Source organism: Melitaea cinxia, chromosome 28 (assembly GCF_905220565.1).
Source record: "Melitaea cinxia chromosome 28, ilMelCinx1.1, whole genome shotgun sequence".
NCBI lineage: Eukaryota > Metazoa > Arthropoda > Insecta > Lepidoptera > Nymphalidae > Melitaea > Melitaea cinxia.
The window spans coordinates 7,876,837-7,902,581 of NC_059421.1; the positions used below are offsets into that span (position 1 = coordinate 7,876,837).

General features: G+C 33.4%; 1 protein-coding gene across 1 annotated transcript in view; it reads left to right on the top strand.

Moving 5' to 3' along the window:
• LOC123667539 (MAP/microtubule affinity-regulating kinase 3-like) overlaps positions 1-25,745 on the top strand; it is a 72,369-nt gene that overhangs the window by 15,853 nt on the left and 30,771 nt on the right. Inside the window, exons 2-4 of the mRNA XM_045601421.1 lie at positions 22,002-22,101; positions 24,350-24,498; positions 24,892-24,999. Coding sequence (XP_045457377.1) covers positions 22,002-22,101; positions 24,350-24,498; positions 24,892-24,999 — 357 coding nt within the window. The remainder of the gene's footprint in view (positions 1-22,001; positions 22,102-24,349; positions 24,499-24,891; positions 25,000-25,745) is intronic.

Sequence of the window (25,745 nt, forward strand, 5' to 3'; positions counted from 1 at the left end):
TCTTTATTAGTATTCTGATTTTCTTACGCAATTTGCAATTGCATTAGTAAATTCAGCGACTAAAGCAATTAAACAAACTAAAAAAAAACTAGGTTTTTTGCAACGTAGTTAAAATTTTTAGCTAAAAATGGATGAAATTAATTCGCATTAATTGGATAAATTTATTGCGGCCGTTATATTTTATTCGCATATTTTTTTCGGCTTCGTAAATCCCTATCGAATTACGTATCGGTTTTTTTTTCATTTTGTTCGAAACGTCTCAAACGTTTGATCATTTCACTCGTCAATGTTAGATTTTTGGTAAAAGAACTTTTGACACTTTGTGTTTGAAAATCTATATATCAAGCAAGTGAAGTAAAAACTTTGTATCCTTTTTTACGAAAATTGCGCGGACGAAGGAGTATGAAATTTCGTACAGTTTATATAGAGAAGGAGTGCAGAATGCTAATACCTATTTTATTTTTAATTATGCATAAAAATATATTAAATCAACAAAAAATACATTACACACACACTACCATGTCTATGACACACACACGCATATTATAACTCTTTGGTTGTTTGTCAGTCTGTAGTCAGAGAGGATTTTTTTTGAAAAGGTTCTTTGTTTTCATAATTTATTGGTTTTCTTTAATTATGGTCGCATTTTGACCTCTGGGCGACCACTGGTAATATTAATTGTATATTTTTGGCATATATGTGGTATGTCTGTATATGTGTAATTTAAATTTTAGTTTGACGAAAATGTTTTGTAACTTTTTTTGGAAATTAATGAGTTTTAATAGTACATATTTAGTTTTGTTTTAAGAGAAATAGTTGAATAAAGAAAAAAATTGTATTCACAATTACGTGTTGGAGGATGCGTATTTATGTTGATGACATATATTTTTTATAGCATATAAGTTGCAGCCAAGATTGCACGAGATGTAAATTCAGTTATATAAACGGATTATGAGGAGTTTTTCATTCGTTTACATACTGTTTTGCATATCAAAGCTTAAAAGCTTTACTACCTCGCTGCGGTTTCGACTAATATTATCATTTTAACATGGGTTTCGATGTCCGCAAAATAGGGTTTTTAATGAAAAACAAATGTTGGAAAAATGTCAAAGCTTAGAATGAAAAGTAGTTCTAATTTCAATTCAAATAGTACTTGCAGATGCTTTTTACCTCTATTATATGTAGGTTCACTCACTCACTTCAGTCTATCGTAGGCCTCTACAAGTTCGCGCCCAAAAACAGCATTAACTCGTGTATATTGCCCATAGTCACCACGCTAGGCGGGCGAGTTGGTGACGGCAGGGCTGGCTTGTCGCATGTAGGTTGCAATATTAAAAATTAAATGCTGTACTTTGATTGCGTCTATATTTTCCACTCCCACTACTGGACGAACATCTTTTCTATGAAGTTAAGAGTGGAGGAGCATGAACCTTGGTTAAGGTACGAGTTTATTATATCCAAGGCGGTTTTCCTGCAACTTTCAGAATTTCATCCATTTTGTTTTGCAGACTAATATGAGATTAGTTGGGATAAAGTTTGATTGACACTTTGTTATTTCTTTCTTTTCTTAACACTTTGGCAATGTATTCGGGTTTGTAATTTCATTAAAAGGTTTTTTGTACCCTCGTTTTCTATGACCATTCACGGTACCTCACTAATCGTAAGACCTATTTCTTCAATCGTATTTGATATGCTTCTTCCTTCAGGTGTTCTAACTCGACCATCTACATTTACTTTTTTTTACGTTTTAGATTATCGACAAACTTAAGATTTACATATGTTACTAGCTGACCCGGCAAACGTAGTCTTGCCGTTAAACGCTATTAAAAAATAAGGGTTGGTGGTAGTAGGTTGAAAAATTGGGGTTTTATGTATTTTTCAATGCCAAATTATAATAAAATAAAAACAAAGTTCGGTCGAAAAAAAAAATTAGGGGTGGACTACCCTTAACATTTAGGGGGATGAAAAATAGATGTTGTTCGATTCTCAGACCTACCCAATATGCACACAAAATTTCATGAGACTCGGTCAAGCCGTTTCGGAGGAGTTTAACTACAAACACCGCGACACGAGAATTATATATGTTAGATATACACAGCGGACGACTTTGATTATAAGTTAAATCAACTGTAGTCTGATCTTATTAGATTTGAATTTTTTTGTGATAGAAGCCAGTTTTTAAAGAGGGGTAAGGTTATTGATTGATTAGTAACGGGTAAAGGGTAAAATCGGGTGTCAACGCACACTTCGCCTAATGTATTAATATACTCGTATTGAACTCTTCGTTCAAGTTTCGTAGTGCACAGTGTTTGTTCGTATCGATCCAGCTCGCTATAAGCCGTCGAACTGACTCTTGTGAATATTACATTATGGTTAGGTGTTTGTAACCTTGTGATGGTTGGTTTTATTTTTTAATCTTACTTGGTAGGTAGTGTATGTAATAATTCTATAGAAAAAAAGCAAAAAAAAGCGGTTAGTTTGCCAAAAGACAATCGCTAAATAAGTTGCTCTTCATGATGTGTCGTATTATTCTATTTTTCTTCTCGGTGTTTTTATGTGTCTGCATGAGCACAATTTTTTATGCATTTGTATACGAATTGTGTTTGACAATCCATATATTATGTGTTTACGTAAATACATATTATTTTAAATATTTATAGCTCAATATTAAATAATATTTCATATTTCTATACAGTTAAAAATTACTTTGTAATTACAAAAACTCTTAAAAAATAAAAATAGATAATTTTTAATACTAACCAAGTAATCATTATGAAAGCGAAAAGTTTCATATGTCTTAGATCTTTTCCCATTGAAAGCGATTAAACCGAAAGAAGTTGAAGTCTTTTATAATATATAAGTATAAAAACTACCAGTCGTGTGCAGACAATTTAACTACATACATACATTTCTATTGGCTATACGGATGTTTGTCGTGGTCTGGGCGTTTTTGCTTGTGTATTGTGTGTGTTTCCGGACCCCGACACAGGAGAAAATCCTACCTGGGGGTCGTTGAAAGTGAGGCGTTGGTTATTTTAATTTATACGTATAATTAGTATGTCTGACTGTCCATCTATAAAGGAAGTTAATTCTAAGTATAATAAGTCAGATTATTCTTAGAATATTCCTAGGAAGGATATTACGTTATAATATAAACGCGAGGCCTTGAGTCGACCTGTGATTTATCATTAATTCCTAATTAATATTCACAGTTAAGCCGTTAGACTTGCTGAGAATTTTTTTTTTTAACTTTAGTACCTCGATGAAACCTTGAAAAAAGAATTATATTTTTTCTTTATCTGATTATATATCTAAGTGACTTTTCTCGCCGTTTTTTTTTTTAGTTTCTTTCTTACTTTTGTTTTCATTTTCTTTTAAAAGTACTATTTTATTTAAATATTTTTATATTTCTTGTTTTTATGTAGGTAAATTAACGGGTTTGTGTAAATCAAAGGACAGCTAACTATAACAAATTAAACGATGTGTCGAAATTTAGTGTTTTCAAGTGATCATTTAAAAGTGAAATAGTGCTAAAATAAGTTATAGTAGAGAAAAAAAAAAGATTCATTGATAGATAAAGTTCGATGTTTAGTTTATATTTCTTCGTTGATTTTAAGTTGACGAATTTCGTGTTTAAATACTTTACAGTTGGTGTGTAAATGAAATAAATAAAAATGTATTTGTTCTGTGAATTGTGACGTACGGTGTGCGGCTGTTTAGCTTCATAGTGTACTGTTTGTTCGAAGACTGAAGATGGGAGTCAAGGGTAGATACTTGGTAATGTGTGAAGATATCAATATAATGTTGTTTTATTAGTTTAGAAAACGACTTTAATTATAAAGAAAAAATTGTCTGACTGGTTTTTGTATGTGTATCTTGGTTTTGAGATATATTACATATATATATTGTATACATGTATAGTACTGTGTGGCTACGGTACTAAAGAATATAGCCACCCCCTCTCTTCCCGTGGGTGTCGTAAAGGGCGACTAAGGGATAACACAGTTCCGCTACCACCTTGGAACTTAAAAAGCCGACTGCTGGCGGGATAACCATCCAACTGCTGGCTTTGAAATACACAGGCCGCAGACGGGCAGCAGCGTCTTCGGTGCGACAAAGCCAGTACTGCGGTTACCAACCCGCCTGCTCAGCGTGGTGACTATTTGCAAAACACATGAGTTCACGTTATTTTTGGCGTAAGCTTGTGGAGGCCTATGTCCAGCATATTGTGGTTTGATATGACTAAGGTTTTAAACGCGTTAACTTGAGGACAAAAAAGCCTGTAGCCTTCCTCCGTGAAGGGGCTATCGAACAGTCGGTCGACCAGTTGGTCCTGAGATTAGCGCGTTTAAACAAACAAACTTTTCCGTCTTATAATATTAGTATAAGTAACATATGTATGTTAGAATTTTTAAAACAGCTGCAAATATTGAGAAAATCATTGTATGTGAACCTAAATTTCACGCTATTTTAGTTTGTTAGAATATAAAATATAATGACGGATACACTGCTCGTACGAAACTCAACTAATGACTTACTAATTAAGCGTAAACGATCTTATGTTGCAATTTATTCATCAAAGTGACTTGTGGGTTTCTCTATATTTTATATTTTTCCTCTATCTTATAATTTCCTCCTTCTATACTTGTTACGAACGCGATAATTATATATAGAAATCTTGTAATTTTTCTAGTATTATAAAGAAATAAATATAAAAATCCATAAAACAAAAGAAGGTAGATAGGTGTATCTGTTTTAACGCCTTAATCCTAGTACTACTTGTCAGTTCAATTTCAAAATGGTATCTATGTTTTAAAATGTCGTGTATTAATGAGAATATTATAATAAACAGTAAAAAACGACTCTCAGATTTATAAAGACAGATAAGTAAATGTTAATACAGTGTCGTTTAGTTACATTTAAAATATATGATGAAAATTTTTAGCGCTTCAGTGAAACTGCATGCAACTATCTAATTCTGTATTCATATAAATTATGAATGCGGGTAGAAATAATTGCTAGGTAGCTCATGAATGACTTTAGACAAGATGAAAGGACCCTTTTGTATTTTACGCCACAGTCATAACAAGCATCTTTGAGTATATTGAAATAAAAACATAACCAAATATGAATAATCTACTATTGAATAATAAAATTGAATAACTGTCATTTTTTTAATCTAGATTCTATATTTTGTGTCATTATTTTAATGCCCTCCACTGCTAAGCCTATGTTAAAGACTATGGGAGACTTAAGCATCTTGCAGTATAGTCAGTCAGTCGGTCAGTTTAGCCTTTCGCAGTCTACACCTAGACATAGGCCTCCCCAAGTTTGTACCAGACACCTCGGTTTTCCGCAATCCTCATCCAGCCTCCACGGGCAGTCTTACGTAGATCGTTGGTCCAGTGGCTCAGAGGACGTCCCACATTGCTTTTGCCAACATGCGGCCTCTACTCCAGGACAAGTCTGCTCCAATGGCCATTGGTCTTGCAGCACAGGTCACCAGTCACTGCCACTTAAACTTGCTAATTCTGTTCTATTTTTATAGCATAGATAACAAGTTTTCAGTTGTTAGAATGATTATTATTTTGCTAAAGTTCATTTTGGGAATTATTTGTCCAAAATATTTTGAAGCTATTAACCTCTTCTAAACTATGATGTGCGGTATTCGGAAGTAAGACATTTAATTGCATTTGACATCTATGCGAAATACGTTCAAAACAAGAAGCTTAATGACCTCACCATCTCCCTGACTATATCTCCGCATTAAATTAATCGAAATAGTTGGTTTCATGTCACTGTCTGTATTCTGACTGACATTAGATATAGGTTAAGATATTTGCGTTGCATTCGAATATTTGGATAAATCTATAGTCGATTTGGCAATTCCGTTGTGACCGCAAGAAATGCCGATATTCAACTGGCTCCAAGGCTTTGTCACAGTTGAGAAACTTTGAACAAGTGGCAGGTGGTTTCGAGCGTCCGTGCAAGTTGCCTGTTATGGATTATGTTCTCTAACAGAGGGGAAAACATTTAAATCAATTTAAGGCGACGTCTATTTTGTTTTCAATACAATTTACGAGGAGTTTGTGATTTTTTAAAACAACACCGAGATGAATCGCGTAAAAAAGTTTTTACCGTTTCATCATTCAGTGACCGTGAAAGTTTTAAAATCTTAATCTACGCGGAACCGTTTCTTTTTGTAAAGAGCCAAAGAGATTTGTACGAACTTCAGTGTGAGAGCTTGAGTAATTCAAGTATTCAAGTTGGCGACATATACTTTGCACGATGTTCAGAAGTAGATTTACTTACCGTTTTGTAAAACTTAAATCTTTTTAGTTTTTCAATATTCTTAAATTAAATTTTTGGAACATAATAAACAAGGTATTTAGGATTTGCCTTTTCCTAAAAACAGAAAATGCCTAATATTCGTTAGACGTATTAGGTATTTACTTGGCGGGGTTGATATAAAGCTTAAAACAAGTATCCCAAAATAATTAAACTTAGTAACAATTAATTAGGATATCACATTAAATTATGAATTAGCGTAGGATTAATTGCTCGCATAAAAGTTTGTCGTAGCTTAGTTCAAAATTAATTTCTGAGACCTGAACCTGGGTTATATAATCCTGCAGATTACCGTACTAGAAAGTAAGGGCGAACGACCGACATATTGGACCATTATTTAAGGGTCGCAGTACTCGCATTTCCTCCGAGCTGAGATAACATCCATTACTCCATTTCATCCAGTATCCCGACCTCAGGAAGAATTCTTTGAAATGTTTCAGGATATTGCCTGTTCTTTTTTCTTGAGATTTGATTGTTGATTTTGTATATCGATGTACTCTTAAATAATTCAGGGAAACTAAAGCGTAAAGAATTGTTTTGGAAAATGAGAAAAGTTTAACAAAGACTTTTCTTTATTGGCTTCAAGTAGATATGTGTAGTGTGGATAGTGGTTGTACTCAATATTGAAGACTTTTATAATGTTTGATATTTGTATTTGATAGGTTAAAGTTAGGGTTCTGTTAATTTTTGTAAAAATCGGGTAAAAAAATATCAAGCTACCAGTGTGTATAACAATATTTTGAGATTTAAAATTTCAGTTTGTTTTATTATTCGTTAAAACAACGATCGCGTATTCTATTGAGACAATACTGTTTAAATAAACATTTGAACTAATAGTAAACGAATTCGTAACTCGGTGGCCCAAATGTACTCCCAAACTATTTGCCTCCGTTCTGAACAAATGTACTCACCGAATGAATCCTTTGTTTCATATTTGTTTGGAAAGTTTGAAGTTACATTCTCTGTTCACTGTGGCGATAAATAATATTATGTTATCGTTATAAACGTATTATGTAAAAACACTGTGATGGAAATTGTAAGTTTTCCATTCTTCTCCCAAGGATGTTTTCTTTATGTTTGTACCAGATGTACATTGTTACGAATCTAAATTATCCACAAAAATAGTTTGATTTAAATAGTTTATAAGTATTTTTAAAAAGCCCCTCTTTTTTGAAGTCAGTTAAATGCTGTTTTTGGGAAACTTATCTATTAAGAACAAATTAGTTGGATCAATTTATTTGTTCTAAATCATCGGAGGCACAGTCTTGTTTGTTTTCTGTTTCCGTTACATAAAATATGATGTTATTTATCACACTAACTTTATATTTTGAATTGTACATTTTGCATGAAATCTCTACGTTATTACCGGCGATATTATTCGGTAAAAATACTATTACAAAATAAATGTTTTCTAACGTTTCGTTTTGTACGTAATTCCCGGATCTAGGTCACTACCCTCGGGACGGGATGTAGGTTTAGGTATCTTTTTTTAAAACGCGCTAAGTGTTCCTTTGTTGATTTCCGGTATCTAGGTTTTAGATGTCATTTAGGTTCGTGTGTCATTTCGTTTCAAAAAAAGCAAGTGAGCCTGGCGTGAAAAATGTGTATGAAATATAAAACTTTATTATTGTTATTGATTGTTTTTGTGATAAATATACGTGTAGCCAGTTCATTGTGGTAGTATAAATGCAAAAAAAAAACACTTGGTAACTTTGGTATGAATACACGTTTGAAAAGTTAGTTATCCCCATTCCGCTGAAGCTTTCAAAGTTAACTAGAAAATTAGTACTATATGGATTTTCACATGCAAGGATTATTATTCATTAGGCTATTTCGGAAATGAAGTTTCATTTTTCACCTAGGGGCTTGAAAATCTTAGAAGTGTAAAGCAATTTTATTCGAGAGTTGTGAAGCTTTATAAACAAAATTTCCTGATGTAATGGAACCAACTTAAAACAGTAATTTCTGCTGTCTAACTGTATGCGTATGGTGTTAGGAATTCTAATACACATAACAGCGGGATCTCATGTTACAAATTTACGGATGGATTCAGTAATAAGTAATCTCCGCGAAGCCCTACACTTATCAAAGTACGTTGCCCTATTATAAGTCGGTAAGTACAAAGTTAACAATGTAGGTTAGCGTGCCGCGTTGAAGAGTAGGCGATCTTGATGCTGTGAATGTAAAGCCTCGCTTATCTCAGCACACGAGTCTCAGTGAGATCCAGTTCTAGTGGAAATGTTCGCTCATTGTGCTTAAAGATATTACAGCTTTTACTCGACTCGACTAGTTTACGATACGAAAGCTACAGACCTGTATTGTTATAAAACTACCCGCTTTTCAGTTTTTTTTTAATAATATAATTTATCTTTGTATCAGACGTGTGGTTGACATTTATTATTATTATTGCTCTGGTCCTAGAAGACTTTTCGTGAAGTTATATAGCCTTTTATATCATATGTATAACGTAGATTTTTAAAAGTTTTGTGTTCACTTATCAGAACAGTGACCATAAAACATCAATGCGAGTGATACCTCGGAGATGGTTTTTATTTTATTTTATTTATTTAGTATTCAGCAACTGTTTTTCATCAGCTAACACTAGTGTTTATAGGGGAAAAAAATGTATGTGCTTATTTGCTAGTTGAACAAGTTGATACTTTGTAACCCACCAAAATCGAAGAGCTGATAATGTCAATTTAGTCACTCCATTTAACTAACTAAAATAAATATAAGTAATAGCTCTAGTATTTTAAGATATATCTTATTTGTGTCACAATAATTTGAAGAAAATATTTATTTTATTTGTTATTAAATATTTTGTTCTATTCCAGGTAAGCCGGGAGCCGAAGATCATAGCGTTGATCGGTACATTTAAGAATGAATATTTCAAGGTATAATATTATCCATAATAGTAGACGCTCGAGTTTTCTAAATTATAGTAAGTGGTATTCGCCAAGAATTTTTAAATATATTTTTGCTAATATCTCGCTAAATTTCTCCTTTTCGAGAACAGCTTATACATATTTCTTAAAAGTTTCTGCGATAAATTTCGAAGATTTATTATTTTTCGCGCAGTAATTCGTATATTATAAACGTTTTATGTTAGCCTGACGTAATTGGTTTTAGAATTAGTAGGTTGGTCTAGCCCGTTTAGTTCGATAAGTAAAGGTAGATAGATATAAAGATAATTTTTGATAGATCTATTGTGATGTATTATGGTAATGAAGCTTGTTACAAAAATATAATTTTAAAATGTTACGCACGTTAGTAAACAAAGGGTTGATGTCCTAGTTGTTTTCACACGTGTGCAAATTTTGATGTTCAACTACCCTCAAAGCGGCGAGGTGTCTCTGTAGCGCTTGATACAGATGGTCAAGCAAGGCGAGTTAGACACAAGAGAGGCTTACAACTGATCCTAAACTGCCTCTTCTATTTGACTTGTTTTTTTTTATATCGTAGAAATATTATGTAGTATACGTGGTTTAACTTAATGCCTCTCGCTTGTGTCCATCTTGTATATCATATTCATATAAAAGATTAAAATGCGTTCTGATGTATTTTTTCGTTATCTGTGACGACAAGTCAACTATGTATCTTGTTTTCCCTGCAACTTCTATTTCATTCCTATATCGTTACTGACAACAGATAGATCCGCTTACGTAATTGTTAAGGCGACCGCCGCGTACGCACATTATCGACACTGGTCAATCGTTGAAAAGACATTCATGTCTGATAGAAGTTAATATCTTACGATCTCATAAGAAAACTTTATACTTGCTTATCATATATTCAGAATTTTAGGTGACAGTTGGCTTTTCTGCCCTACGTGTTATTTTCAACCGACTTCCAAAAAAGGAGGAGGTTCTCAATTCGACTGTATTTTTTTTTTTTTTTTTTTTTTTTTTTTATATGTATGTTACATCAGAACTTTTGATTGGGTGGAGCGATTTCGACAAATTTTCTTTTAATCGAAAGGTGGTGTGTGCCAATTGGTCCCATTTAAATTTATTTGAGATCTAACAACTACTTTTCGAGTTATATCTAATAATGCGTTTTTACTTGACGCTTTTTTCGTCGACCTACGTTGTATTATACCGCATAACTTTCTACTGGATGTACCGATTTTGATAATTCTTTTTTTGTTGGAAAGGGTATATTTCTAGTTTAGTACCATGATAAGGAAACCAGGATCTGATGATGGGATCCCAGAGAAATCGAGGGAAACTCTCGAAAATCCGCAATAACTTTTTATTGGATGTTTTGATTTTGATAATTTTTAATTTAATGAAAAGCTGATGTTCATCATGTGGTCACATTTAAATTTTATCGAGATCTGATAACTACTTTTTGAGTAATCTTTGATAACGCGTAGTTACTTGACTATTTTGTCGTCGATCTACGTTGTATTACTCGTCGATGTAATTGAAGTCGGTTTTTTTTTTCGTTTGCGAGCAAACACAATTATTTATCAAAAATACAATAAACTTCTAGTAAAATTTTGGAATCGATAATTAAAAAATAAAAATATATCTTCAATATATATTTTTTAATTATTATTAAAACCGTGGTCCACTCTTCACGCCCTGTCTGACTGCGCATTACGAGCTCCAGTGGGTCCACGCTTATTATAGACCACTGGCTCCCTTGGCCTCAGTGCTGCACTAGATATCGTTATATCAATACATTCTGTGTATCACCGCGTAGTAGTTATTGTAACGTTGAGAAATATTGGGTCACTTCGCGTATCGCGTCTCGTTTCAGTGTGTTCGGTGAAGCCGAAACTTTCATCTGTAGCTTTTTCCTTAATCTATTTCTTTTGTTTGAGTTCGGTTTTTTGATTATTGGGTTTAATAAAATAACTATTTGCTTTATTATTAATTATTTAAACAGGTATGTTAGCGTAATGTGCGTTTGTAGGAATAATGATATATGTAAATTAAACTTCAATTTTTTATAATATTTGAAAGTCGATATTTACCTTAATTATAACTTGTTGTATTGTTAGACCTCGACGAATTGTTACTATCTTATTAATTAGTTACAAAAACGTTATGAAAACTCGTCTTGAAATTAAATCAGCACTATTCCTGTCGTAAATCATCGCTCCAAGAATTCGCAATTACGCTTCAATCTCGAGCTCATCTCCGTACATATTGTGGAATTCGGGGCAATAATATTCGTAATATAAGGACCATACATAGTCGTATAGTGGCAATAGATAAACAATTTCGTTTCTATTCGTTTTATCAATTAGTAAGTTGATTCTAGATCGATATCAGATAGGACTCATCGAGAGGCTTTGGTCAAATCAAATGAAAAATTTCTTTTTGAATCTACATATATAATATGTTATAATTCATTAATTTTGTCTTCGTAAAGCAGTAGTCAATGTGTGTGCTGTGTGGCTACGGCACTAAAGAATTTAGCCACCCCCTCTCTTCCCGTGGATGTCGTAAGAGGCGACTAAGGGATAACAAGGTTCCACAACCACCTTGGAACTTAAGAAGCCGACCGATGGCGGGATAACCATCGAACTGCTGGCTTTGAAATACACAGGCCGAAGACGGGCAGCAGCGTCTTCGGTGCGACAAAGCCAGTACTGCGGTCACCAACTCGCCTGCCCAGCGTGGTGACTATGGGCAAAACACATGAGTTCACGTTATTTTTGGCGTTAACTTGTGGAGGCCTATGTCCAGCAGTGGACTGTATAGGCTGTAATGATGTAATGATGAAAGCAGTAGTCAATGGAGACTTTATGATATTATAATAAAATGTTTTGTAATGTCTCATCATGCAAGTCTGATTCGGATTGATCGAATGTTTTTTTTTTTACATTTTAAAGCTTTATCGTCACAATATTTTAGTGTATAACAAAAATTGTTTTTTTTTTCTTTTGTTTTCAGTTATCATTCGGTGTAAGTTACGTTATCGATTTGCCGCTCAGTTGTAAATAATACAGTATGAGATCGCTATACGTTCAAATAATTTATTTCGCGTTCGGTTCGTTTCGGACGTTGTGTGTTAGTCTCAAAATTCACTATAATCTGTGTAAAAAATATAGACATCCTTTGCTTTTTCTTTAATAATATTGTCTCCTTAAATATTGTGGTGTATAATGGACTTTTATAAGACGTTAATTGCTCTGTTACTTACAAACATTTGATATAGTAAAGATCCCGATTAGTAAGATAAGTAGGCTAGATCTTTTTTCTCTAAAAAAATTGTCTGAATTGCAATACTGCTGTGCTTAGAAAAAATGCAGTAAAGAACAAATGACGAAATCTGAGATTTGTTTAAATCAAATAAATGTTATTATAGTATTAACGTGCGTTTAATAAAATAGGTTTAATGATATCTTTTACAATGAAAATGTAATGGCGTCTAAATTTTACAAAAGCAGTAAAAACTGTTACTGCCTTTTTCCTAAGCAAGGCAGAATAGGCTGACTCGACTCAATCTTGGATTTGAGTCAAAAGCTCAACATAGTACCTTCTAAATAATATCCTACGTTACCTACACTTGAGCATGACCTCGTTATTTTACAATATTTATAGATTATCGTATATACACGGCGCTTACGTGCTTGCAAAGGACGCTCTGTTTGATCACCGTTGCAACTTTAAACAAAGACTTGGAATACAATAGCACTTCCTCGATCGAGCGTTCGAGGGCTCTTTATCATCACTATATCGCTTCGCTTACTATATCCGACTCGGGATGTGTTGTAAAAAGAGTTGAATGGTGTGGTTACCTTGATTCTTAAACGAGAATTTACTGGAAAACGTCACCTAACTCTTGGTAAAAATAGATTGTTTTTGGTTTTTCTCTTGTCCTTTCTAATTTCTCAAACGCTTTGACATTCTGAAAATACTTGGCTAAGAAATAAAATAGTATAATGTAAATATATATTATAGGTAGATCAATAAAGAAAAAAATTACCAAATTATGAGTTTGGTCATGATACCATTTAATCATTTCTCTAACGACCCCTCTTCTGCCTCATTAAAAACCCTTGTTTTCTCCCATGTATGATATGAATGTTGGTACATGTAAAGTTCTAAATGTAAGACAGATATTCAAGACATTATTTAACGGCATATATTGCCTTTAATTTCACCAAATTCCTTCATTTTCAATTCCGCACTAGCGAACGGTCGATTGTTTCGAACAATAGATACGTATAAACTTTGACATTTATCTCAATGGAGGCGCAGCGCAGGGGTGGTCGTGATTCGCTTTTTTGTTTAGAAAACAAAGGAACTAACAACTGCGTAGGCGTTTTGGAAATGTAAATAAATTTCACTGTTTTAAATTTGATTTTAAAATAGTGCAGCGCGAACAGCGATAGCGATGCACTGCAGTCGGCCATTTCTACCAGAAAATTATGTTATGTTAAAATTGCTTGATAGTTGCTATATATAACTTTGAAATAATATATATTAGTTTGAAGGCTTAATAATGTTAATATTTTGTTTTTATAATAGCTTATCATGTATTAAGTTATAGAATATTAATTTTATTTATTTCTTCTTAATGTACATCGAAATACAGACATATATAAAGAAATATATATAGCTTAGTGTAGTACGTAATTGTTAAACGTAGCGAGTACTGCGAAACGTACCTTTTTTTTTTTCGTTTAGCACGCATGCGTTCCAAGTTCAAACAGAGTACATACGTGTTGTGCGTTGTTACGCTAATACTCGAATGCGTAGTTCGCACCTTCTGTACGAATGCACACGTAGTGCAGACTACTATTTGTGTACTAACACATATGTTAAAGGTAGCTAATTAGCGCAGACGAAGACGAATTGTTTGTACCTTCAGCAAGCTTGCATAAGTAATACACGCCTTTTTAACTTCCATGTCCGCTTTAAAGTACGTAAGTGTATTCGAACATTTTAGCGATTCAACCTGTAACATCCCACTGCTGGGCACATGCCTCTTTCTTAATGTAGCAGAAGGATTGGAGCTTAACCCACCACGCTTATCCACTGTGGTTGTGAAATCAAGTGTATATAAGCGTGCTAAATATCGTTTTATAGCACGTATAGTACAAACGCTACCAGCGTAAGTTACGATAACTGTTATTAATTAATTGTTCCGACAATTTTGTTTATTTTACCTCGATCCATTGCCTTGTTTACGCGAACGTAGGGGTGCCAGGCGTGTACCGTACGTCGTTTATATACGTGTGTTATATAACACGGCCCACTTCGTTCGACCCACTTTGCTTGACTACACAGATCTTTTGTTTTAAAATTTTATATTACATCTAGAGCCTATAGCTTTACATGTGTAACTACCAGTTGTATCGTTATGTTTTATAGCCTATGTTTTTAGTCATAAGGGATTTAATTATATTGACGAAAGAATTGCTAAAATCGGTTCTAAATTTAGTAGTTAATAGTATTAATCGACATCATTTACAAAAATAAATAAATTAGTAAGTATAAGCCGAACTGTAATCTTTGTACTGAAGGGTAAAAAAGGGGTTCAAACCGCTCACACGACAAGTTATATTAATTTTTAAAATTGATGTTTAATAATATTGTACTTGGAGTAAGTCTGTCTGACACTTTGGTGCAATTGTTGTGGAAACAGCTGTTAAAATAATGTCATTTGTTTCAAGTTTGATTACTGTTATTCTGCAGGTAAATTTGATTCCATATTTATATTAAGATCTTAGCGTTTCGTGTTTGTTTCGTATCTGTTTCTCTAATCCCCTAGTTTTGATCGTAATGGTGCCTGAAGTCAAAAATAAAGTATTGATAAAATTATATACAAAGGTCCTTTTAAATTACACAACATTTAACTACAAAACCTGACAGAACATTTGTGAAAAGAATACAATTGGTATTTATTTATTCATTGAATTTTATATGCTGCGTCCACACGACATTGCCTATGACGTAAATACAATTTGTGGTAGCGATTTATTTATAAATATCGATTCAGTTTGTCCGTTTTAAAGGTTGCGTCACGATAGAGACCTTTTTCGTCCAATTCCTGTTATCATAATGATATCAATACTATGTTTTATAAGCTGAAGAGTTTGTTCGTTTCACTGATTGAGATTAATGATCTTATGTCATTTGTATGTATTAGGTATCTTTTTGCAGGAAGTTATCTTTATCATTTAAACCTAATCTATGGTAAGCTGTTACCGTAGACTGTGGAAGACTGCAATATCAGAAGCATTGCAAGCTCGTGCTGAGCCTTATCTCTATCATCAACGTGACGCATCACCATAAACTCTACCATACGCAAGACAGAAACTCAACTTTATTTGATAGCAGCATTACTTGGCTATGATCTTCTGAGGTTGAGGTGCGTCCTCAGACAGGCTGCTCCAGATATTGAATAACATTTTTTTTCTGTTGTGCTCTATCTTACACCTCAATAAATGCTATAGACACTATTATAACGTAGAGCTTTTGGTCATGGGAACCTTATTTCGTAATCAATTTGATAAGATTTTTTAAGAACTTTATTTTTATCTCGAGAGTGAGATTCTAGTTTGAGTTAATACTATTGACAAACGTGTTACGTTATTCACCATTGCAATTGACGTGCATTTGATGCAATGACATACGTCGCGTCAGTGTTCTTGCATTCGGTTGCGTTTTGTTTCAACCGTTGAGGTACATAATTTTTCATTACGCGTCTGTTTTCTTAATATTTTCCTTTCATCATCTTTAGCTGTCTCATCGCTTTCATCATGTCTAAGAAGTAACGCATATGCGATTTGCAAATGTTCAGATGTCTCTTATTTATATTCCAATCGATGATTATATTCTGAACTATAACTCTATAAATAGTTAGTAGATATAAGTTGTATTCATTAAATAAATAAGAATAAAAAAGCTTAAAAGATCTAATATTATTCAGCTAAGTGTCCTTATAGGTTCTTCTCACACTAGTGATTCTTCTGAGTTAGATAAAACATGTTATTTAAAAAGTTTCTATATAATCTAACGTTCGAACAACTATATTTCACATAAGTATAACTCTAATATAACAAATTTGTTATAAACAGAAACCATGATTGTTCATTGCACAAAAAAATATCGATCTTAACTGGATGGGACATTTTCTTATTCGCATTAACAAAATTACAAACCTTTTAAACCTTTTTTATATATTATGTTTAAAAAGATTTATATTCGATAGTAATAGAAAATAATAAATACTCTTTATTGTAAACTACAAAGGAACGTTATAAAAAAAGTGATACATACAAAGAAAGATGTACAAAGGCGGTCTTATCGCCACGAGCGATTTTTGTCAGACAACCTTAGGGTTGGTTATAGGACAGGGCGTAGAAAATGAGAAGCGGTAGGGAAGTGTAGAGAGTGGATAAGAAATGGAGTTTACAAGCTATATGATATAAAATGAAGATGAGGATGAAGGAGGATTATCTCTTATTCCCGTCACCTTTTTCATAAGAATTCTTCGCTCATTAGTGAAGTTCATCCTTTGGGATGTATGATTACACGAGCTTAAAGATAATGCAGACACATGCTTAACGCTAATAATAGCAAATAGTTTACAGTTAGTACCGTAATTATTATATATCAACGATAACCCCGGTCGCTCGATAAGCTTGTATATATACTTATGTTTATAGCATACATATATAATATATATATATATATATATATATATATATATATAATACTGTTTTTACACTTATTTATAATTTTTTTAGGTATAGCATATTTAGTTTTTTCAAAGGATAGTTGGAAATATAGAAAGGGTGCTTAAAACTTCCCTAATTTTATTAAAAAGGATTTTGAGCATGTTTCATTATTTGTAGTTTAGGTGGGCAAAGGTTGTCTCTATATGTACATAGAATTTTTTTTGTATATTTTTTCATTCTATTTGGTTTGAAAATTACACGATACAAGTATCATAATACTCTTTTTTTTTTAATAAAAACTTTCGTTAATTTATTTAAAAAGAATTTAGACATTATATTATTTGAAGATTTTGATCGATCTTACTTGCCTGTGATTATTAAAAAAAATTGGATTTTTTTTCAGTTTGAGTTAAAAATTTCAATGTATACCAAGAATTTGCACATAAGTGTGAAGTCATAACATTTCTTTGTAGGGCAGATCGTGTAATAACGTCAATTAGAACGGTATAAAATATGTTATTGTTGTCATAATTCCGTCATATCAGTTTTATTTCTCAGTTCGTGCCTCGCTCCTTATTATTTCGTACGTGCTAAAGTTTATCGTTTTGACATTTTAATGAGTTTTGTGATTATTATGTTGTAATGTGGTGAAAGATTTATACTTTGTTATTTTAAAAAGTTAAACATTAGTGAGTGTGCTAAAAATAAAGATAAATTTGTATTGTGAAATTGTATGTGAGTTTATTTTTCTTTGGATCAAGAACGCAGTGAAGACGTGAAAAAAACTGTGTCTAATCATTTAAGTCAAATTAAAATATTCATTAGTCTCAGTTTAAAAGAGCAAAAAACTACTGATAAAATTTTATTTCCGTTGAAATTTTATTTATTACGAATAATCTTTTAAAAAATAACTTTACCGTAAAAAAATCTGTAACTAATTGTTACCGAAACATTAGTTTATCTATAAATCGGTGACAAGTTATTTAGTTTTTTCGTTTATTTTAATTAAAAAAAAAAAACAGTCAAAATAAATCCTCAAACGATGCGCCACCGAGTGCTTCCCTTGCTCGCTCCCGTATTCTTGTCGAAGCTGTGGAAGAGACGGCGGACGAAAGCCATCGAGAGACTCCACGGGGTATGGTCTACCTACATAATTATGTGTATTGATATTTTATTCAAAACAAGCTTTTTCTCTCAGTTTTATTCGTATAAGAAATTTTATATTGTCAGATGGATCTATTTCGTATATTTTTTTTTAAAGTATAATTCAATATTTTATTTCATCAAAAGGAATATGCTTTCCCCGTATTGAAACGTTTTTCGTTATTGTTCCCTATTGTTCGTTGTGTGATGTTATGTAGCCTGTAGCCTGATAATGGACTATCTAATACTAAAAAAAATCAATTCGAAATAGTAGTTGCTAGGATAAACGCGCTCAATAATATTTTTTAACTTTAATATAAGTAATTATATCTGTATGTGAAATGGCGTGACAAACTCAACACAAACATGACATTATCGTCGGTGTAATGCGGGGTAGTTCTAAATGAGACTTTTATTTAACTTTTTTGCCCTAGAATGAAATTTGTATGCTAATGGTTTAAGGTGATATTGCTTAGTATTCTTGTCACAGTTTCGGTACGACCCAAAAAAATGGAATAAATAATGTTTCTTTGCTACGAGATAACGACTACATTACTCTAATAAAAGGTAGGCACTTCAGGGAAGTTTGAATTGAAATACAGTTTTAGGTACAGTTAAATTGATCGATCTTATACTTAGGGTTCTATAAGTGTTCAGTTTAGCAAATGTTCTAGTCAAGGGTGTAGTAATAATGAAAAATAAAAGGAAAAAAGTTTCAAGAAAATAAGCTAGCTAGTAAGAAACAGGTCTTTTAAAGTGATAATAATAATAAGAAATATCTACAACATACACACACGGTCATCTGTTCCTATAGTAAGCAACTTGATGCTTGTGTTCTAGGTAATAGCCGACTGGTATACCTACATTTTTTTTCGACAAACATACCTTTGAATAATACATATATAAATAGAGAAGAGAGAAGAGGTGGGATTCGAACCCACAACCCTCGGAGCAGAAAGCAGGGTCACTACAAACTGCGCCAACGGGCTAGTCAAGTCGGGCTTTTAAAATGTCCTTAATTGCCAACTGAATGTAATAGGAAATACGTCTATATCAGTTTTACATAATTTATTTATCTCAGTATAAAAATAAATGATCGCCGTCCACAGACAGAAGGTCAGGGACGATTCGTGGTAATCTAAATAAAATATATAGTAATGGAATTAACGAGTCCCTGTCGTGTTAAATTATGTATGTAGGGAATGTAATTACATAGAAATACAACCCTCAAACTAGAAAAAACTTTAACAATTATGTAGGAGAAAAATTGTTGATAATATCATTTATATGCAATTTATAAATATGTATGTGTGAATAAAAAAAGAACGTCAAAAAACAGGGTTTCTGTATACATTCATTAGTTCTATGTCGAAGAACAAAGAGCGATTGGCAGGCCAAAAAAGCGATAGATGGATTGCGTGAGTGAGGACATGAGAAAGAAAGGAGTAAGCGCTGATGTGACGAATAATAGAGAGGAATGGAAGAGGAAAACATGTTGTGCCAACCCTACATAAGCGGGATAAGGGCAGGGAGATGATGATATCAAAAATAGCACAGATGATATCGCCAAAGTTACTTAGGGTTGAGAATACAAGAAGGAGATAGATTGGTGTGGTCGAGATGACAACTTTCGTTAGTTTTCATGTCCAAAATTTTTAAATAATCATATTTCTGAGGCTTTCGTAGACTTTCTGTCTCTGTCATGATACTTTATCTTTTAATTGTAGGTGAAAGCTTAAAATTGTAACAATGTATGTATACCCATAGCCTAAAATTAAATTAAATTTATACTTCCCATGCCCTAAATTTGATTAAAGTTAATATTCTTTTGTCATACAGGATTGTTTTTTGTTTTTGTTTTGCAATTTAAATTACTACATAAAGAGAACACGTCTTTTTTATCAATGTATCATCCCCGACATTATTTATGTAAGACTCCATGTTGCCTTTATCTCCTGTAACCGTAACTTTTTCGAAATAAGATCTCGGAATGAAAGCATAAATCGTATATAGGTTACAATTCAATTCCGAAGTATGCTCTTTTTAACCGATTCCAAAAAAAGGAGGAAGTTCTCAATTTGACTGTGTTTTTAAATGTGTTATACCTACATCATAACTTTTAACTGGGTTCCCCGATTTTCATGGTTTTTTTAAATCGAAATTCGTGCTACGAGTACTTTTTGATTTATTTGTAATAATGCGTATTCAATTGTCAGTTTTACCTACTGCCTACGTCAGATTACTTGTCGATGTAATAGAAATCGGTTCAGCTTCGTTTGCGAGCAAACACAATTATGTCGGTGTATTTAAAAAAAAAAAAAAAACAAAGGTCTGTCATGTGATTCTCTGCGATTAAATTTTTATCGACCTCCTGAAATACACGTATCCTCAGATTTGAACCTCATTTGTGTTTAACTTTTTAGTTTAAGACTTTTCGGTAAACTGTGTTAAAACGTAATGTCCGATAGTGTAATAGAGGGGTGGCTTAAGTTCGATGACACCGTGTGATGAAAGTTTTTAATTTTTTTTTCAAATCTATACTAATATTATAAAGCTGAACAGTTTGGTTGTTAAAATTAGCTAATATTAGGAGCTACTGTTTTGAATTGAAAGATTGTTTTGTATTGGATAGTCCTTTTACCGAGGAAGACTTTAGGCTATGTGATATTTTAATAAGTTCTTTCATCAAATTAACGAGGGTAGAACTGCGAAGGACATTTAGTTGTTAAGATATTGCTCGGTGGGGTCGAAGTACCGAATATATAATGTGAAAGTTTTAATTTTATATCTTATATATACATATATATGTTTTTAATGTATGTTCGGGGATAACTTCGTCGTTTATGAACCGATTTTGATAAATCTTTTTTTGTTGGAAGGGAGATATCCTAAGTGTGGTACGATGATAAGGAAACCAGGATCTGATGATGGGATCTCAGAGAAATTACTGGGATATAAAAAAAAATTAATGGTTGTACCGATTTTGATGATTTTTAATTTAATCGAAAGCCGTCATCATGTGGTCACATTTAAATTTCATCGAGATCTGATTACAACTTTTGGAGTAATCTTTGGTAATGCGTATTTATTTGACTATTTTTTCGTCTACCTACGTCGTCTATAACTTGTCGATATAATTGAAGTCGGTTTTTTTTTCGTTTGCCAGCAAACACAATTATTTATTAAAATTTTAACAGAAATAATGTTTCAAAAAAATAGTTTCTATTTCATATACATATATTAATAAGTTAGCATATGTAAATATTTTTGTATGTCCTTATTCGATTTGTGTGATTTTATCAAATAAATAAACAGCGCTAATTATGTTAGTAGAGTAACGCTAGTAGTGCTTTTAATTATTGATGCGTGTGATTCTATTATAAATAATATTACACTGAGTAAGACCATTTCGAATGAGGCTGATGGATGATAAAAGTTTTAAAAGCTTCCGTTGAAAATGAAAAATATTTATTTGTAAATTATAATGTACCCTACATTGAAAAATATTCATTTTGTGTTAATAGTTTTGAGTATTAACTTTGTACATTTTACAATATATGTGATTTTGTTAAACTTACTGCCTTAAATTACAATAAAATCTTTAAGTGAGCCTCTACGTTGCGTGTTACTACATATTTCATATTTATGCTTCTATAGATCTCAGCTAAACTATGATGGATTAGTCAAATCAAAATCAAAAAGCTTCAAAAGTACCCTTGAACCGTCACTTTAGTCAATTGAATCTATTCGAAAATGAGAGAAAAAAAAATTTTACAATTTAATATTCACGCCTCTAATGGTCTTTGAATATTTACATGAATCAGTTAATCGATTTTTTTATATAATAACAATAATTATTTTCCAGAGTGCGTCGGAGACTTCGGCGGGTACGGGAGGCGGTGGCTCGTCTGGAGGTAGTGCCCGAGTTTCATCGAGGTCCAGGGCCTCTGAGGAACCGCATATTGGTGAGTACTGAGTATTTTTCTCACAAAACACATGAGTTCGCGCCATAATGTCGGGCGCGAACTTGTGGTGGCTTATGTCCAGCAGTGGACAGTGATTGGCTGAAGTGGTGGTGGTGGAGTATTTTTATAATTTAATTTGATTGTAATGATCAAGCAAAAACTATATTTTATTGAGGTAGGACACAATAGAAAATACATTTGAAGCATCCCTTCTGGGGAAGTACAGCTCAGCTTACAGAAGATCACAGCCCATTGATAATGCTCTTAAAGCAGTGTTGTGTTCCTGTGGTGAGTAGACTGTGGCAGTAAGACGGCCAGAGCTCCTGGGGAGGGTCGGGGCCAGCAACGCACTTGCAACGCTTCTGGTGTTGCAAGCGTCTACAGGCTACTGTAACTGCTTACGATAGCAAAGTTTTGAAATTACGTCAAAATCTGAAGCAGGCTGACTGGAGAAGTTACTCAACTTTACAGAAGATCTCAGCTAAATGATACTGATCTCAAGTAATCAGTAGTAGTGTTGTGTGTCTGTAGTTAGTAAGGTAGCCAGAGATTCTGGAAAGGTAATAAATTTTCCAGAATTTAAATGCAGGAATAGACCATTCTACTAAGGTTTTACTGCTTAGAAATGTGTTACTACACCTACTACTTGTTACCGGACTAAATTACCAGCTTGGTGTGAAGTAGCTAGCTATTAATTAGTATGATCTATTATACTAAATAATCACCCGTTTAATATTTTTGTAATAAAACTATAACTATAACTATATATAAGACCAGGTTCTTCAATCTTAACATTTCGAGTAACACATAACACGTGGTTCAATAAGTCCCGAGACTAAGTACTAAAAAAAGGTCTTTTTTATAAAATTAATTTTTATTCATCAACATAGTCTCCTCCAAGAGCGATACAGTCCCTCCAACGCTTTTCTAACTTTTCTATCCCATGTGTGTAGAACGATTTGTCTTTGGCTTCAAAATAAGCCTCCGTTGCTGCGATAACTTCACTATTTGAGTCAAATTTCTTACCCTGAAGCATTTTTTTGAGGTCTGCAAACAGCCAGTAATTGCTGGGGGCCAAGTCTGGCGAATAAGGGGGATGAGGAAGCAATTCGAAGCCCAATTCGTTAATTTTGGCCATCGTTCTCACGGACTTGTGACAAGGCGCGTTGTCCTGGTGAAACACCACTTTCTTTTTGTTCATGTGAGGCCGTTTATCCGCAATTTCGTACTTCAATCGCTCCAATAAGCACATGTAATAGTCACTATTTATATTTTGCCCCTTTTCAAGGTAGTCGATGAAAAGTATTCCATGCGCATCCCAAAATATAGACGCCATAACCTTACCGGCCGATTTCTGAGTCTTTTGACGCTTCGGGCGGCTTTCACCAGCCGCTCTCCACTCCGCTGCCTGCCGATTGGATTCCGGAGTGAAATGGTATATCCAGGTTTCATCCATTGTTACACACCGACGTAAAAAATCCTTTTTATTATGATTCATCAGCGCCAAACATCGCTCTGAATCATTGATACGTTGTTCCTTTTGATTAGTTGTAAGCAAACGCGGCACCCACTTAGAAAAAAGCTTTTTCATGGCCAAATTTTTATGTAAAATAGTGAAAACACTACCAGCTGAAATCTTCACTATCTCGGCTATCTCTCGCACTTTTACCTTCCAATCTTCCAATACGATTTTGAGGACTTGGTTAATATTTTGTTGAGTCACTGCTTCATTTGGACGACCTGAGCGTTCCCCATCATTGGTGTCTGAAGTCGGCATACCACCGACAAATAGTTGCTTTAGAGGGAGCTGATCCTGCATAACATTTTATAAGCCATTGCTGTGCTTCAACGGTATTTTTTCCCATTAAAAAACAATGTTTTATCAACACGCGAAACTCGTTTTTTTCCATTGTATCGAAATTACAACCGTAGCGTCACTTAAATGTTTCAAAATCAATAATTTTATTGTTCCATTTTTAAAAATTTGACACATATTCTTGTATTGATAGCCAGTACTTTTTAAAAATCAAAAGAGTTTTTAATATATGCGCCATTTCCAGGTTAGTCTTGGGACTTATTGTACGATCTAGTATAAATTGTTTCCAAATATTGGAATGTTCCATATTTTATATTACGTTCTAAGTGTGACATGTTATCATTATTGTTTTTCATATAGAAATCTTTCTATAATCAATTCTTACAAATACTTTTATGCCTATTTTTAATATTGAATTGTCTTCTTTTCAAGGCAAGTACAAACTCCTGAAGACAATCGGGAAGGGTAACTTCGCGAAAGTGAAGCTAGCGAAGCACGTCCCCACCGGCAAAGAGGTCGCGATCAAGATCATCGATAAGACACAGCTCAACCCTGGCTCCTTGCAGAAATTATTTAGAGAGGTTAGTCGTTAGTGCTACTGTCGGCTAAATTACCTATTTGTGAGTATTTGTAGAATAACTTTAACGAGAGATATCTTCTTATAAGTTGGTATATTGTTTAGAAATTGATTTGGATTATTTTAAATTCACTTAAATTGGGTTACTCATTTGTTTGTTTTGTTTTATGGCTGGAATAGTAATATAATATGAAATATTAAGTAAAAACTATCCATTTTTTTATTGAAATGAGTATTTAATGTTTTAATACTACTAAAATATTTTCATAAAAAAGTATTAAAAGAAATGTGATCATATATCATTGAAATCGCTAGTTTATTTTGTATTCAATCAAGCGTTCTTATGTTCCTAGGTCGTGCGTATGAATAGTGCTAATTCTATCACCTCGTGTTTCAGGTACGGATAATGAAGATGCTCGACCACCCCAACATCGTGAAACTGTTCCAAGTTATAGAAACTGAGAAAACTCTGTACCTTGTCATGGAGTACGCGTCTGGAGGCGAGGTGAGTACTGACATTTATCTTCTATATATATATAATTCACTTCAAGCACAAGCGTATCGGATATATCTAGAATATGTGTAACATTAAATATGGTAGAAAAACTACTGCTTGGCTTAGATACTTCTAACTCGGCAGGCCCGGACAAATTACCTGCTCATTTCTTAAAGAATTGCTCCACGTCCCTGACACTACCAATTTTTCTCTTGTTTAAGCGATCCCTTGATGAATGCGTAGTTCCAGTTATTTGGAAAAGTGCTTATATATCCCCTATTCATAAAAAGGGTGACAAGCAGAAAATAACTAACTATAGGCCGATCTCTAGTTGTGTATACTAACCAAAATGCTTGAAAAAATAGTACACGGTCAATTATCGGTGGCTCTGCAATCTATTTTCAGCCCTTACCAACATGGCTTTCTACAGAGCCGCTGTACTGTAACGAACCTGATATTGCTTAACTCCTTTATAACCGATGCTATAGAGGATGGTGTTCAGGTTGACGTAGTTTACACTGACTACAGCAAAGCGTTTGATCATATCCAGTACGGAACCCTATTAAAAAAAGTTCAGGAGGCATTAGGGGGATCTATTAAGGTGATTCTCTTCCTACATAAATGTTCTCAGGCAGTAGTCATTAACAATTACGTATCTAGTTGGGTAACCATTCCTAGTGGAGTCCCCCAGGGATCGTTGTTAGGTCCGCTTCTGTTTGTGATCCGTGTAAACGACGTTAGTTAATGTCTTCATT